The sequence below is a fragment of the Mauremys reevesii genome, linkage group 1 (assembly GCF_016161935.1).
Source record: "Mauremys reevesii isolate NIE-2019 linkage group 1, ASM1616193v1, whole genome shotgun sequence".
Classification (NCBI taxonomy): domain Eukaryota; kingdom Metazoa; phylum Chordata; order Testudines; family Geoemydidae; genus Mauremys; species Mauremys reevesii.
In genome coordinates this window covers 27,665,929-27,682,850 of record NC_052623.1, presented here as the reverse complement: position 1 = coordinate 27,682,850, position 16,922 = coordinate 27,665,929, and the positions used below count along the sequence as shown (strand labels likewise).

Below are 16,922 nucleotides of genomic sequence, written 5' to 3'. Positions count from 1 at the left end.
TCCCAAACAGCCAGTCACAAATCACAGGGCTCTCAACTGCTGCCCTCCTTTCTGCCCTGAGGTCTTGTCACTCAGGGCACTGGAGAGCTAGCCCCTGTCTGGTTCCTGCGGCAGCAGGAGTCATTCAGCAGTGCTCAGGTGTGTGCTACTCCCCTTGTGCTCACAGTTGCAATATTGGCTCCTGCACTTCCTCAGCTACATGGCCTGGACCTTGCCTTAATTGGCCTCTGAACTAATGGGCTTATACGGGGAGTCTTTGCATTGGCTTCAAAGCCATAAGATCAGGATCATAGCTCCAACTGAGCTTAACGATAGACTGTTCCAGTGTATGGTTATACTGCAGTAGGAGGTGTAATTCCCAGCTCACCTGACATACCTGCGCTAGCTCTGACCGAGGTAGCATGCTAAAATAGCAAGGTAGCTGTAGCAGCACAAGCCACAGGACCAGCTATCCCCATGAGTACGGTTTCAGACAGGATCGTACTGGGGCGGTTAGCCTGTCCTGCCACAAGCGCCTCCAGAGCTACACTTCTATTTTTAGCATGCTACCTCGATCAGAGCTAGTGCAGGTATGGCTACCTGAGCTGGAAATAAACCTCTAGTGCCAGTGTGGTCATACCCTGTGTCACAGCCAGTAACTAATTTGCCATCAGGGTACACATATGATGCTTTGTCATGCACACCGTCAGCCTGGCCCAGAAGCAATTCTAGGAGTTCATCCACTATCTCTTGTAGAAACACAGTAAAACCTCAGTTAGCCAAATGTGCTCAGGAAGGAATACCTAAATACAGGGATAAACAAGTCTTCAGTAAACTAAATTACCACATGGAGAAACAGAAAAGCAGTACACAGAACTCTGCAGGAATTCACTTGCATTTATAGTTGCTGAATAAAGAATGTGCTACAGATCAGTTAGGGTCCAATCCATCGTCTGCTGAGGATCGTCCAGTGGTTAATGGTCCAATGGCCCAGTTCCCAGCTCTGACGCAGACTCCCTGTGTGACTGTAAAACAGGGATAACAGCACGTGCCCCCCCTCACAGGCACATGGCGAGGATAAATTCAATAGCCTCTGTAAGGTGCTCTGCTGTGGTGATAGGGGCCATAGAGATGGTTCAGATGCAAAGCAGCGATGAACATCTTTAAATGACCAATAAATAAGGCAGGGAATGGAAACTTGCATTCAGTTTTCTCCTGTTTCATTGACTGTATTCAAATGAACAGAGACGGGGAGACGATGATCCTGAAAAACAACTCTCATCTTGTCTGAACTTCCCTAAAGCTCAAGGTGTCCCAGATCCAGGCCCCTCTCGCTATTTAACTAACAGTGTCATCTAAATAGCAGGCACTTGGGGGGACATTTACACAGGCATTGTACATACATTAAAATACACTACAGATTGTGAGGCACTACGGTGATGGGGACCATATAAGTACCTAAGATCAATATAGATAGATTGCTAGTGGCGAACGCTGTCAACAAAGAGAAAGCAATGTGGTGAGAGAAGCAACTCTATCTACCTATCAATCTCTGGCCATTCTATTGCGCCCATCACAGTAATAAGCTTTAGTACAAAAGAAAAAGCCTCTAGGTTAACTGATTAAACCCCAGACAAACAACGGAGATGGGCACTGTTCTATCCCCTTGGTGCATGAGAAGTTTGAATTTCACTTTACCCTGTAAAGCAGTATCCGCCAAATTAAAACAAAGAGCTCCTACATGTTTAATCATGGCTGAATTGGGTCTCAGTGACCTCCTGGAACAACTGATAGTGTCGAACAAAGCTCAGACAAGCAGTGAAAACATTTAGAAGCCATTAGACGAGCACTCTGAGTCTCTCTTCCATTAAATGTTTATAAACTCTGCAGACTGTTCTCATCAAGTAGGAGGATCAGGTTCACTCAACTCCACAGTGAATGGTAAGAGGATCCTGAACTTTTCGAATAATTGTTTGCATTTAGTTACCAAACTATCAGATACAAAATGGAGATGGCGTCAGACGAAAACGAAGCAGACACCAGACGCTCACAAAAACCTGTACCATACCTCCCAGCCAGCAAGAAAATGTGAGATGATCCAATGTGAGATGAGCACACTCTTACGATAGACTTGGGGTCTTTTAAAGGGCTGTTGCATGATAAAAGCTTCAGTCAATGGGAATTTTTAACCTTAGTTTACTTAGGTAATTAACTTTTATCTCAAGAAAATAAACTGGTACAGTGATCCACTGATCGAGGGATAAGCTGGAACTTGGCGTCCCAGGGACATTATATGGAAAATGCCCACTTATATTATTCATCCCCAAATGGCTTAGATTTTGACATGTTTGTACAATAATTCTAATAAACATAAATTAAATCTATTTACTTATCCGACTTCAGAGGATTATTGCTAATGGACACAAAGATACAAAATGTTGGCCACATTCTAAAGCCTATACTCAGAGCCTGAGTCTGCCACATCAAGCAGATTCAGGTAACAATTTTAAAAGCACCTAAATGACTTGGGAGCTTATTTGTCATTTTTCTAAAGTGATTCAGGGACTTAGGAGCCCACATATCATTGAAAGCCAATGGAACTTAGGCTCCTAAAGGTGGGATTCACAAGGGGGACTTAGGTGCCTAACTGCCACTTTAGGCATTTAAGTCCAAAATGTAGGTCCTCAGAACCCACTCAGCTGCTGGCTAACCCTGTAGGTGTCTAAGGGCCCTAAGCACCTAGGCTTCCATTGGTAAGTCCACTAGGTGCCTACATTTCTGTCAGTGCACAGCCAGTGCACTGACACCACCAAGCAGCTCAGCACTTGAGTCGCTCATAAGTCCCAATGGGATTCACAAACTAGGCATTCCCCTGCCTGTCTCACCTGCAGGGCCTGATCCAGCAGACACGCTCAGGGGCCACTTTAGAGCATGTCTACCGATCGGGCCCCGCACAAAACACAGCCACTGGAGGAGTGGGAAAAGGTAGTGGTGGAAGACTTAGGCGCCTAACTTGTTTGGTGCTTTTGAAAATCCCACTAGGTGCCTATCTGCATCTTTAGGTGCCTAAATATCTTTGAAAACCTGCCCGCGGGTCATGTTTAAAAATGGGATTTAGGCACTTTTGAAAATTTTATCCCCCTTCCTCATTAGTTTAATAAATAATTTTCTTTTTTCCTTTTCACAATTAATACAGACATTGTAGCTGCATTTAAGTGCAAGAAATACTGAAAAGTTTATAGTTACCCTTATCCACAGCTCCCAGGGAGTCTCACCTTTCAGGGGCGTTCTTTTGCTTGAGGTTCTTCTCCAGCTCATCAGTCAGATTGAACCCTGACACTTTGGCAGGAACAATAGATTGTCGGGACAGAAGGCGCTTAATGGGAAGATTCTCTATAATTGTGAAACAAGGAAAATCCCAAGAACAGCATTTCTGTGACAACTTAGACCAGGACAGCATGGGAGCTCACACAAGACACACACAGTAGATGTGCTGCAGCATTTCCATGGTTTAAAAATGCCTTAGTCACTGATTCTGTGAGTACTCCCATTGATTCCAGTGCCGTAAAACCATTCTTTTACCACTGAACTACATTAGTTATGGAGGAGTTTCAGGTTTTAATACCTGTCTGACACAAAATCATAATATCATGGGTCTTTCCCAGCTCTTAACTTCTATAGCGCAGCATCATTCCCCACACTATACACTATACTGTGCTCCAACGAATGGGGCTACCAGTGCCATTGGGAGACTGTTGCACAATCTAATAGATCTCAGTGTCAGGAATATTTTCCATGAGAGTGGGACAGAGCCTCAGCCAGTATAAAATGATGTCAAGTATCAGAGGGGTAGCCGTGTTAGTCTGGTTCTGTAGAAGCAGCAAAGAATCCTGTGGCACCTTATAGACTAACAGATGTTTTGCAGCATGAGCTTTCGTGGGTGAATACCCACTTCTTCGGATGCAAGCAGACTGCTTGCATCCGAAGAAGTGGGTATTCACCCACGAAAGCTCATGCTGCAAAACATCTGTTAGTCTATAAGGTGCCACAGGATTCTTTGCTGCTTCTATAAAATGATGTAGCTCCAGCATCTGGCTCAGTTAGTCTCAGTTTTCCTTTGCTTAATTTCATCCCACAACCCCTGGTGATAGCCCCCAAACAATAAATAACTGAAGATGGTTATCTCAGCCCTGCTTAATTTGGCAAAACTATACAGCAGTGGACTGATTTTCAGCTGAATTCAATGAGAGCTGCAGGTGCTCAGAGCCTCCAAAGCACGTCAGCCACTTTCTATCAGTCCCTCCAGGCCACAGCATTTTTAGCTGCTTTTCTCTGAATAACTTTTGTCTCTTCCTACCTTATCCATAAATTGACCAGCTAGACTCAGACCCCATTTCCTGTCCATCGATAAAACACAATGCAGAATGTGGCACATTGGGCTGAGACTCACAACTTGTCTATGCAGGAAAATTACAGCAGTATAAGCTAAGGCGTGACTGTGAACCAATATACTGTAGTTATCCTGGTGTGACTCTCCCTGGGGAGTTACATACCAAAATAAAAGAGTCCACACAGGGAGTTATACTCGTTTATTTTTACCAATATACTGATAAAACTTTCCTGTGGAGATAAACCCTAAGCATGAGAATGTACAGCCCTAGCGGATTATTTTTGTGAAGTTTATGAGCAACTTGAAAGTGAGGGTTAGAATGGAAATTGCTTCCCAGCTTTAAATATAGAGTTCAGTACTGGCATAGATTGGCAGCCTTCAAATGATCGTCACAGGAGGATGCCTTCTCTCCAAAGAAAAGCCAGCTGTGATTTTGTATGCGGCACATACCCTATTGGAATGCTAATAGATTTTCTCAAGTTTCAATGCTTTTTGCCTAGCCAAACTCATAAACTGCAGAAAGCCTTTTCCAATACAGTCTAGGTATTAGAGTTGAGTGGAAATATCCTCTTGAATTGAAAAGGTTGGACCCTTTTGTGATTCCTTTCCACAATGGTTAGCATGACTGATCATTGCAATGATGGATACTTACAACTGTTAAATGTGTGCCAGAGGATGTGCAAACTGCACATTTTTAACCTGGCCCCTATTGTCTAACAAGTGAATGACAATGAACCTGTATCAATATTCAGCTGACAACCTACCTTTTTTACTGCTACTGTTACTATGAGCTCTCTCTTTTTCTATTAGCTCCTTTTCTTTGTTGGACTTTTCACTTTCTTCTGTGATGGTTTCCATGGCTGCTTTGTTGTCTGTTTCCTTCAACTCAATCCTGGAAACAAGGAAAAGACGTCAGTTTGTTTTGTAGAACCTATGCCAGAATAGAAGGCACAATGCTGTATTAGTAACCTGGTCACACATGTATCTTTAGCACTACTGTAAAGATTGCACTTTTCAAAATCAGAATATACAGCAGCCTTAAGGATTATGCATGTAAAATGATTTACATAAAAATGGACAGTAACAAAAATTATTCTTGATGGCAATCTATGTCAGGAAGTAAGGCAGAAAGTGTTCAATTTACTAACTATTCTCAGTCATTTACATTTCTATAACCCCTATTATACCAAAGGACACCAAAGCTCTAAGTTTAGGGCCCTACCAAATCCACAGCTGTGAAAAACACACCACGGACTCTGAAATCTGGTCTTCCCCCGTGAAATCTGGTCTTTTATGTACTTTTACCCTATATTATACAGCTTTCACAGGGGAGGTCAGCGTTTCTCAAACTGGGGTCCTGACCCAACAGGGGTTTGTGAGGGGAGGGGGCCACAAGGTTATTGTAGGTAGGTTGTGGTATTGCCTCCCTTACTTCTGCACTGCCTTCAGAGCTGGGTGGCTGGAGAGCAGGAGCTGCTGGCCAGGCACCCAGTCCTGAAGGCAGCGGCTCCCGCAGCTGCAGTGCAGAAGTAAAGGTGGCAATACTTGGTAATGGGTACTCGGCACCCATTACCCATTACCATTACCCATATTGAGCAACTTGGTAATGGGTACTCAGCACCTCTCAGGATCAGCACTTCAGTTACCTAAAGTCCACCCAAATGGGACTTGGAGGGAGAGGAAAAAATATAACTAATATATTTTAGAAACCTCTAAAAATTACCTAAAATATCATGACAGTGCTGTAATTTTACAGTTCAACATATCATGAGGTACTAGAACTAGAAATAAATGATTTTTACTATTGGAAAGTCCTTGTTTTCTAATGGTGAAAATCTACCGCTGATAATTCACAAGGTGTCATATTTTAAACCCATCACTGTTACATGAATGGATAGTTCCTGTTCTGAACCAGTATCATGGGGGCGGGAAGGGGGAGACACAGTGGAACTCCTCCTCTGGGGAAAAGGAGCAAATGGTTCCCTGGGAGGTTGTGTACCTTAGGTTCGGAAGGGAAGGAAATTACCATATTCCATTGCTATTGAAGAGGGAAGCAAGATATCTTTTTGACTTATCACTTTTTACTGTGGATCTTCTACCCAGGAAGACTGGTGGTAGGTATTCATTCAACTGAATGCCACAAATACCAGAAAAATTACATGACCATATGACTTTTGTAAGTCTATGGCCAGATCCATAACTTAAGGGAAGCTGTTCATGTAAAAATCAGACAGTGTACATATTTTGAAATCTTACTTGAAAGAAAGAGACGAGGCAGGTGAAGCATTATGAAAATCATTATCTAACCTTGTCTACACTTGGAAGTTAATTCAGATTATGTTAAAGTGTGAAGTTAAAGTGCAACAAGTATTCCTAAATAACTCCATGAGTAGACTCTCTTATCCCAGGATAAAAGTGCCTTGTTCCAATTTAGCTTAATCCTTTTTTAAAGAATAAGAGTGCCCACAGAGAGTTATCCTGGAATAGCTACCCTGAATAGGTATTCTGAAGTAATAATTCCATGTGGAGAGAAGCCCTAACACAATAGATTCAGGGCTCCCAAATGTAAGATAGGAGATGCTAGCTTGGTCAGTGAACTGGTAAAGAAGCAAAAGTACTCACCTTGGAAACATGACAACACTGCAAGCACGGGACTGAGACACTGCAGTTTCTCTGCCTGAAATGACTGAATCGCCCGTCCCGGGCCTCTACAACAACAAACATTTGCGATAACTCAGAGGACATTGTCTAGCAGGTAACGAACAAGGCAACCCTTTCTACTTCTAAAACAACAGGCTGCTACTCCAATATCCTGTCACAAAATTCTATTTCATTCACATTTGCCCTTCACTGTAACTGATGGAAACTGTCCCAGTCTATTACTGATAATGAATGATAATACTGTCATGATTTCTGAGTGGTCAGGAATCGTTAGACTGAATAAAGAGGCTAATTACTTTCCAGTAGAGAAGCAAGTGGAGACAGGTACATGGTTAACCCATGTTACTAGCATGGTTTTAAAGCACTGCTTGGTTGGTTTGTACAGTTCCTGCAGATTATGGTCTTGAACAGACTGCAATTAGTTCAGTCATTCACAAAGTTGCAGCACTACTAAATTAATAAGCACTACCCATTCCCACTACTAAAATGTCTGTCCTCGTACCAAGGAAGGACACAAACTCAGGCCTTCTTTTTCTTTGCCCAGAGTACTATTATTCACTACTATTTGTACAACAGTAGCACCTAGAGGTCAGGGCCCTGTTGACTACATGTTTGTTCAACCTTTAGCACAAGAGACAGTCCCTGTCCCAGAAAGCATTATGACAAGATGCAGTACGTAGGGTTGGGAGAGAAACACTGGATGGGACTCAGGAGATCAGGGTTTTGTTCCAGACTCTGCCACAGTCTCCTCACGTATCCTTGGGCAAGTCACTTTGGGCACATCTACACTACAATCAGAGGTGTGATTGCAGCACATGTAGACATACCCAAACTAGCTTTAATCTATCAAGCTCAGGCACCAATAGCAGTGAAATCACGGCAGCACAGGCTAGCCACCTGCGTACATACTCAGACTCCCTAGCAGGCTCATACCGTGCCGCCATGGCTTCACTGCTATTGCTACCTGAGCTAGCTAGAATTAAGATAGCTTGGGTATGTCTACATATGCTACAACTGCACCTCCGATTATAGCACAGACATACCCTGAGTTTGTATGTGCCTCAGTTCCCCATCTTTAAAATAAGAGTAACAAAATGTTTCCTTTGAGCTGTCCTGTCTGTTGAGATTGTAAGCACTGCTCATCAGGGACTGTCTCTTACTACGTGTAATCACAGCACCAAGCACAACAGGGCTCTGAACGTAGTGGAGGCCGCTAGGCACTACTAGAAAACAAATAATAAATAATAATAATATTGGAGGACAAGGTAAGAATAATACAGTACGAGACTGGCTGTGTGCACAGTGTGACTCACCACCTGCCTAATAGGCATTATTGACTGATACTGACTCAAAATAATTTAAGTTCTCCTGAGAAAACGATAAACTTACATTGGAAAGAGCTTTCACCAGATTGCCACTGCCATCCATGGCTTGAAGGAAATCTTTGTAAAATTTCATTTTCACTTTGTTGTCCCGGATAACGAGAACTCCAATTCCCTTGAAAGTGAATTCAACATTCTGTTTGGTAGCGATGGATCGTGAGAAAAAAAGCAGGGTCTCTTTTACACATCCTTCCACTATCTCCCTGTTAAAGGGACCCTCCAGGGATAACATGATGAAGTTCAGTTGAATAATTGGGATATCACCTGAAATCAACAATCAGGGGAACCCAGTAATTCAAACAGCAAGCAGACTTCCTAAATAACAGCAGCAACAAGGCTGTGAATTAATGGGTCACATTTTGCACTTACGTAGCACCTTCCTGTAAGAGGCTCAAAGCACTTTACAACCTTGAATAAAGCCTCACAAAACCTTTATGAGGCTATTATCATATCCATTTTACTAACCACCTTACAACTCCATATAGCTCCTCATCCCGAAGGACCCCAAGCTCTTTAAAAGCAAACTGATATGCCAGCTATACAGGGATGACTTCCTCAACATGAAAATACAAAAATGAAACATGGCAGCTATACAGCACAGGATTTCAGGACAGGAAGTGAAGAATACTGTATGCAGTTGAAATTGCAGGGGGGGGATGGAACATGAAACCAGAGTAGGAATTTAACCAGGGCCCCATTCTTAAATACAGTGATCTTCGATAACCACAGGTGATCAGAACTTTCATTTTGCAACTCATCTTAGAGATACGGGGTCGGATTCTGCACTCATTACACCCTTTGCTGTACACCAGGGTGTAATGGAGTGCAGAGGATTTTTTTTAAAGCAGCCCCATGGTGCTGCACAACAGGCATAATCAATACCATTGCTCCCCAGTCTGTGCAAACATGGTGACATTGATTTGAAACTACTTTTTGTTCAGAATACATACAGCTGTACATGTGCTTCATAAAACCTATTGTTTGTTCGGGTCTATTTTAAGCTGTCTCCAGCTGATGACTCTATTAAGGTGTGTGCCACTAAAATAAAATAAAAAAGCTGTGGCAGGCCACTTTTGACTTGGAGTTGTGCATGTGTAAAACCTGGCACAAAGCTTTGAATTTGCAGAGCTAAAGTCTTGTGCAAGATGCATATGGAACTTCAGTGGTAATAAAGGTTTTTTTAGAACATATTGCAGCTACCATAAAAGCTCCACAGATGTGGCATTATGCAGTCAGAAGGTAAAAGAACATTTCAAACAGAACCATTCTAACCTTACACAGGATATAAATATAAAAGCAATGGTGTCTTGTAAAGAAATTCCCTCTTGGTGTCTTATCAACAGAGCCTAAGTTGTTATCAGTGAAGGAATTCTATACATGTATCACATTTGGTTGCTTAGCTATTAATCTTGTCAGATATTTTATAGCACAGGACAAATGTGTTTCAAGGAAAGGCAAATGCCATAATCAAACTTCTTACCAGGAGTGTGTATTTTGGCAAGTTTGAGTCCATGAATCTGGGCTAGTTTCTCAGACAGAAGAAACACAGGTCTTTGAATAAGGATAAATTTATTGTTGCCGACATCTAATTTTTGTCTTAAAAAAGAGAATGTTCCAAGCCCTGGTATTTGGACACCCTGAAAAATAACCAATAATAAATATTCAGGAAGGAGGGGAAACATTTTTGCTTCTAAATAATCACAATCAATTCATAATTTGTCATTCTATGCCAGATCATTGTGATGGTGGTGATTGAAATCCCATCCACACCTTATGTTTTCCGGTGCAGGGAAGCAGGATGGGGCAGTTCTCAGAGCTCCCTGAAAGCACCAAATATTTCCTATTTTTCTCCTCTCCCTCCCTTTCGCTATTTGAAAAAAAATCATTGATGTAGCAACAGCAAAATAAATATCCCTAATCTAGAGAAGCCCCAAAGAGCTTGACTCTGCAAATCCTCACCCGAATGAGTAAGCCTCCTACCCACACAAGTAGCACCATAGGCTATAGTTGGACTACATTCTCCTGAGTAAGGACTACTCCTACAAGCAAGGATTGGCAGGAGCAGGATCTAAGTGCTTAATTTAGCAATCTAAATACCTTATGAAACGTATATTTCTTTGTTAGACACAATGAATTGAAATAGCCAAAGATGTGTGTTAGGGTACTGCTAGATTTTTCTGGACTCCCCAGAGCAACCTGTTAGCTTGGTACCAATCTTAATATATTTGCTATTTTGTGGATGACTAATTTTTAAAATAAGGGGGTTACTTCTCCTTTAAGAACAAAAGAAATGAGCACAATGGGTTTTTTAAATCTGTTCTTAGCATATAAAACAGGCATAAAGGAATATCGTACTAAAATTCCCACCTCTATAAAAAATGTTAAGCTTCCTCATATATAGATCTATGGGGGGGGTTACATCTAACTTTACTATGCTACACTGTGCTGAATAACCCAGTAAACTAGGTAAGAGAAGCCTGTGGCACATTTGTACCTTTGTACATTTGTACAATGTACCTGGCATGCATAACACGTTTTATGGCGTGCATCAGAATAATTAGAAACATTTGGGTTCAAGAAGAGGAATAAGATGTGAGTCCCACCTTGTTCATGGAGAGCTGCCGTTCCACAAATTCAGACACATTGGCCCAAATACTAAAGACTTCTGAAATGCAACAGTGAAACACAATATGTCATGATGTTTAGATGGCAAGCACACACATTCACCACACTCCATGGAAAATAGAACTCTTCTTTTCTGACTAATAAGACTGCAGGATCCCAGTGTAATCACAAGCATCCTGCATAGTTTATACATTCACTACAGAGCAAAGGTACTTGCTCCATAGTTAAGTTTTCAACCAAGTTCCATTTTAAACCTGATTTGGACTTCAGTCCCTTCTAAAACCCTCAGTAAGAGTCTGGGGTTGAAAAGATTTTTTCTACAAATTCTAAATGATTTGGGCAAGGAGTTCTTGCAGCCTGACATAAAAGTGGATGGGTGTTCAGAGTTCAAAAACTAGTTTTCACAAGCTTTGATTTTTAATTTAGAACAGCACTAAGACCTGTCATTTCTGGCAATGTCACTACAGCACAGCAAAGCACCATAGGAAGCTAAAAGCTTTCATTAAAAAATCAAATACCCTTCTTCCTTCCAAAAGCAAACCTTAAACCAGTCACTAGGGAAACTTGTCAATGGAATTTCCATGCAAATGCTTGTGAGAGGACTGGACTACTGAGAGGCATAACAGGATCCAACAACCCTCCTAAATTTCACACGCCATGTTATGTTTAAGCTGTATTTTATCCTTGGCTAGATACTCACGCTATACTCTTCTGCAGCACCAAACACTTTAACTAAGATGAGTTAAGTTGGGCAAATCTCCCTCCCATGAGACTAGTATTTCTCTCATTTTACAAATGGGGAAACTGAGGCCCAGACTTTTGGCAAGTGACTTTTGTCCAAAGGTCATGCAGGAAGGCAGTGGCAGAATCAGGAATAGAACCCAGACACCATGGCTGCCATGTCTGTGCCGAAGGCACCGTAGGTAGCACTGTAGGGCAAGTGGCAGGATGGATGGGCATCCCCAGCACCCACCAGACACACAAGGGGCCGCTGGAGAACACTGTTGTAGGTAGGAGTCTCCCCGATGAAATTCACACGAATCAGGCTGCGGGGGGGAGGCGTGAAGGCCTTACCGTCCGCCGTGAGCTTCGGGAGCGTTGGGAACACGCTCCTGCCAGACTCGAGGATCGCAGTATGGAGATTGTCCAGCATTTTTACATCCCCCACCAAGGTACAGCAGCAGAAAGCAGAGGGGCCTGTGCTGCTTTTCCTCTTCCAGGAGGCTGTCACCTTCCTGCCTTCCCCACCTCTCACCTGCTCTCTCCTGTAGCACAGTGCCCTCCTAGCCTCTCCCCCATTCCCTGCTCCGCTCCCTCCTCCCCAAGCCCCTGAGGATAGAAGGAAGGAGAAGAGCTGCTGGGCCAGGGATTCAATGGGCTGCTCAGGGGGAGGGGGAGGGAGCCTGCGGGGGGAGGGAGGGAGCCGTATCCAGGACGCGAGAGCAGCTCGCTGTTGCTAGAGATTACGTCATAATAGGGCTCTAGGGCCACGCCCACCCGTGAGTTCCTGCCTGGAGCGCAAGGGGAGGTGATCCCAGGTGGGCGTGTCGCACTCCAAGCATCACCCAGGCAGCGTCAAGCCTAGCTGCCCGCTCTGCCTCCTTTTGGATGAACCTTAATGCATTGCTTAGAGTCTGGGAAGGAAGGGTTTATTTTTATTTGCTCTTTCATTAAGACCTAACCATGCAAATGGCCACAGCCCCTGGTTGCTTGAGGGCAACATTTCCCCTTTCCCTTAGTGAAGTTAGTTTACTCTTTCTCCCCAGCACAATAAAAAGACTAAAAAGCAAATCCAACCTGAATCCTCTTTAAAATGCATCTAACCAATGCACAAAAGCGCAAAATACTGCTATGTAAAATAGCTGTATATGCTATATACTGTGGGAGTGGTTTGGGAATAATTTTTAGTGATCAAAATCTATTCAGACTGAAAGGCAGCATGTTGTATGGCAGAGCTTAGCTGCCTACAGTTCACATTAATATTTAAATGGGAGGTGAATACAGATTGTTAGTGGGAGTGAGATTTAGTGCGCGCACACACGTTTTCTTTTGCATAAATAGAGACAGTAGAAGACCCAGTTGTAGCTCTATAACATTCCCAGGACAAAAAGAACAGGAGTACTTGTGGCACCTTAGAGACTAACAAATTTATTTGAGCATAAACTTTCGTGGGCTACAGCCCACTTCTTCGGATGCATGGAATGGAACATATATTGAGGATATATATATATACACACATACAGAGAGCATGAACAGGTGGGAGTTGTCTTACCAGGTTTCAGAGTAGCAGCCGCGTTAGTCTGTATCCACAAAAAAGAACAGGAGTACTTCTGGCACCTTAGAGACTAACAAATTTATTTGAGCATGCTTAGTGGGTGCATAACTAGTTATGAGAATCTGAGCGTGCTCAAATAAATTTGTTAGTCTCTAAGATGCTACAAGTACTCCTGTTCTATTCCCAGGACAGTTTTATCTCATCATGGGAATTCCTAAAGCTGCTGACAGCATATTACTAGAGCCCCAAAATGACACATGTAAATACATTTTAATGTATAGGATGGTCAGACTAGCCTCTCTTGGGCTATCCATCACAACTAAGCATTTAAAAAGGAAGAGCTTTTTATACTGCGGGAGAGGGGAGAACTAAGCTATCCTTTTCCACAGAATTTGAGTCCTAACCTTAGCTATATACATTGGTGCTGGTGGGTTCAATAAGGCCTGAAAGGGGGTAGAGTTGGGTTCTCCTCCCCGCTCCACCTCTGATTGTGCAACTTCAGGCAAATCACTTGCTATGTGGTTCTCTTTCCATCTGTCAGTTGGGGAGAGTGATGCACACCCTCTTTCCAAAACAGCTATATCAGTATAACCCCTAGCACAGACAGTTAGATTGGTATGAAAGTTGCCTTGGAGTGGTGGTGTCGGTTTCCGTTCCATTCCCTTCCCTTCCCTTCCAGGAATATACCAGTATAATTGCATCCACCTTAAAGGGAGGTGCACTACTTTTTAACTGGACTAGTATATGTAAAGCAGTACAATGTGTGTGTTTCCAAGCCCTTAGATTGCCACAAAGGAAATGGAGAGTTATAAAGAAAGGGTATTGTCACATGTAATAAGTATATATGAAAAAACATCATCTGCTGAAAAAGAATGTTTCCTTACCTCTAACATTAAGAGTTTTAAAACTCAAATGTAGTTTTAAAATCTAGGTTTTTTTTCATTTTTATTGCTCATAGACTAAGGTCAGAAGGGATATCGTGATCATCTAGTCTGACCTCCTGCACATCGCATGCCACAGAATCTCACCCACCCACTCCTGTAATAGATCACCAACCTCACTACCATTTATGCTTTTTACTTTCTGCACTGCTGTTTCCTTGGACAATGGAAATAAACTAGTCACTTCTCGTAGCAGGCTTGAAGCAGTCCCCCAGTCTTGCATTTGTAAAACTTTGATTTATTGGGATCTTTTACCCTGCACATGTCCCTTTGAGTGTACATGCACACACAAGAATCTCATTTAGCTAATAAAGCCTAGAACTCGTCTTTGATACAGTGTTTTACACCCATAGATTTCAAATCAATTTGCAAAGGCAAATATCTTTTTACACACAGAGTGACCAGAGGGCAAGTGTGAAAAACCAGGACATGGGGTGGGGAGTAATAGGTGCCTATATAAGAAAAAAAACGCAAAATCTGGACTGTCTCTATAAAATTGGGACATCTGGTCACCCTAACACAGAGACACATAGGCAATTAAACAGCTTAGCCATGATTTTCAGAAGTAACTAGTGATTTTTGAATGCTTTGCTTTTTCATACCAAATCTGAGACCCTGTAATAGCAGGATGAACTTCAGGAGGTGCAGAGTAGCTGTCCTCTTAAAAGCACCTCCCACTCTTTAAGGTGTTAGTACTTCCCTTCCTTACGTGGGTGTTATTGTTATTAGCCTCATTTTATAGATAGGGCACAGAGAGATTAAGTAACTTTTCCAAGGGCACTACAAAGTCTACAAGAACAGGGAGCTGAACCAGGTCTTCCAAATCCCAGGTTAATACTCTAACCACTGGACTATCTTCCTTCCCACTGACATTTGAGCCACTGTCTCACTTAGAAAAACAAGACAGACTACACTTTAAACAATCTTAAAGTGAACTTTAAAATTCCAAATTGCATTTTTTTTTGTTTTTAGGCATGAGCAATTTACTGCAAAGTATCTTCTACCCAACATATTATGCAATTCATTGATTTCTAGCCCCTCTCTCAAGCTGTAAAATAGGAATAATATTTCCCTGCCACAGCTGCACTAAGATGACTAGATATCACCATGCTCCAGCAGCACTACTTACTTAAGAGATTAAGGAAAAGTGAAATATTACTGCAAATAGGTTAGGGCCCTGGCTTGCTGACCTTCTGAGCCTTGTGGTTTCCACTGAAGTCTGAGGTTTGTTTGTTGGAGGAATGGCAAAGAAACTAAAAAGTTAGAGAAATGTGCAGAAATCAAAAGAATGAAGTTCTTTCAAATCAAACTGGATCACCTGAGACTGAATTCAATCCATAGTTTAAAATGAAAGCAAACTGGCTAACAGCATAAGAATTTAGGGGTGAGGAGCTAGATAATTTGAGAGCAGTGTATAATGCAGCTATAACACTGACATATTTCTGTGTGTATGTATATACACACACACACACACAGAGAAATGTGAAATATGAAATATAAAAAAATAAAAGCTGTTTAGTAAAAGGGAGATATTCCCCTTTTCAAGCATTTTTAGGATCAGAGAATATTGTTTGCAGCGTTTGGAACTGTACTGAGACATTAAGCATGAAACAGATGTTAAGATTCCCTCTAACAAAAGGCTCGGAAAAGGCACTGATTTAGTTCAAATCCCTGAGACTGGAAATACACGAGGGAAGGAAAAATTTACCAGAAACAATAGGAGGTGCCTTTGTTTTTCCTTGGAACAGAATCACAGCAAAGTACAAAGGAGACTAGAATGTCAAACAGATGTTAACTGGTTGTCAGGGCAGCTTCGCATTGAGCAAGGCCAACACAAGACTGTTACTGACTGCATATGATAAGTTTATTTAAGCAAGCCTAAGAAAACCAAGACCCTTTAAACTACTGTTGTAAGATATTGCTGCAACCCCACAATCTATTATATACTAGTGAAAAAGAAACTCTGAATACTAAGAAATATTAGACTCCCCTCCTCCCCCCCGATCGTGCATCGTAACAAATAAGAAGTAAACCCCTCAGGCTAAGTAGGAACCCACCAAGATCCTCCAATATAAATAGCCTCTGCTGCCCAAACCTTCCTCCCTCTTTCACTCCATTAACAAGTCCTTTGCTTGACATTACAGAATATTAATTTGGGCCCCTGAATTGGCCTGTGATGGCCATTTTAAAAGATAGTTTGAAGTGGAGTGAAGAAAATGAGGCTCAAAGACTTGCCCCTCCCATCCACTCTCACAAGCGGAGCGAAGCACATACCCCTTGGGATCAAGCCCTGCAAGGATTTGGAAGGAAGAGGGAAAATGAAGTTATATCAGTTTAGACCAGTTGGGGATCCGGCCCCTAGACTGTTATGCTGAGCAAAATGTAAGAAGTGATCGCTTCTTACCTCTAGTTCCAAGATATTAATAATGTGAAAATGTGATTTAGCTGACAGCATTTCTTAAGAGTAAGATGACCAGGGTTCAATTTGGTTTCTTTACCATTAAACAAAAAGCTGCAATACTTCATAAAATGTGTACAGATATGGTGTACAGCCATTTTAAAATGGGATGTAATTACAAATTGATACAATTACACTTATAAAGATATAGATACAACATTGGCTTCTTGAAGTTTAATATTTTTTAGCTAGAAAAAACACAAAGATGAGC

The 16,922-nt window shown here is 42.1% G+C and overlaps 1 protein-coding gene across 2 annotated transcripts in view; it reads right to left on the bottom strand.

The window, feature by feature from the left end:
* The window catches only part of CCDC81 (coiled-coil domain containing 81), a 30,507-nt gene extending 18,062 nt beyond the window's left edge, over positions 1–12,445 (bottom strand). Inside the window, exons 1-7 of one of the 2 annotated variants that reach the window (XM_039544702.1) lie at positions 12,112–12,445; positions 11,016–11,077; positions 9,893–10,049; positions 8,420–8,676; positions 6,992–7,077; positions 5,134–5,261; positions 3,255–3,372 (exon numbers count right to left, since the gene is read on the bottom strand). In XM_039544702.1, coding sequence (XP_039400636.1) covers positions 3,255–3,372; positions 5,134–5,261; positions 6,992–7,077; positions 8,420–8,676; positions 9,893–10,049; positions 11,016–11,077; positions 12,112–12,190 — 887 coding nt within the window. In that variant the 5' untranslated portion in view covers positions 12,191–12,445. The remainder of the gene's footprint in view (positions 1–3,254; positions 3,373–5,133; positions 5,262–6,991; positions 7,078–8,419; positions 8,677–9,892; positions 10,050–11,015; positions 11,078–12,111) is intronic. The other variant, XM_039544713.1, reaches the window with a different exon arrangement.
* Positions 12,446–16,922: the final 4,477 nt, after the last annotated feature.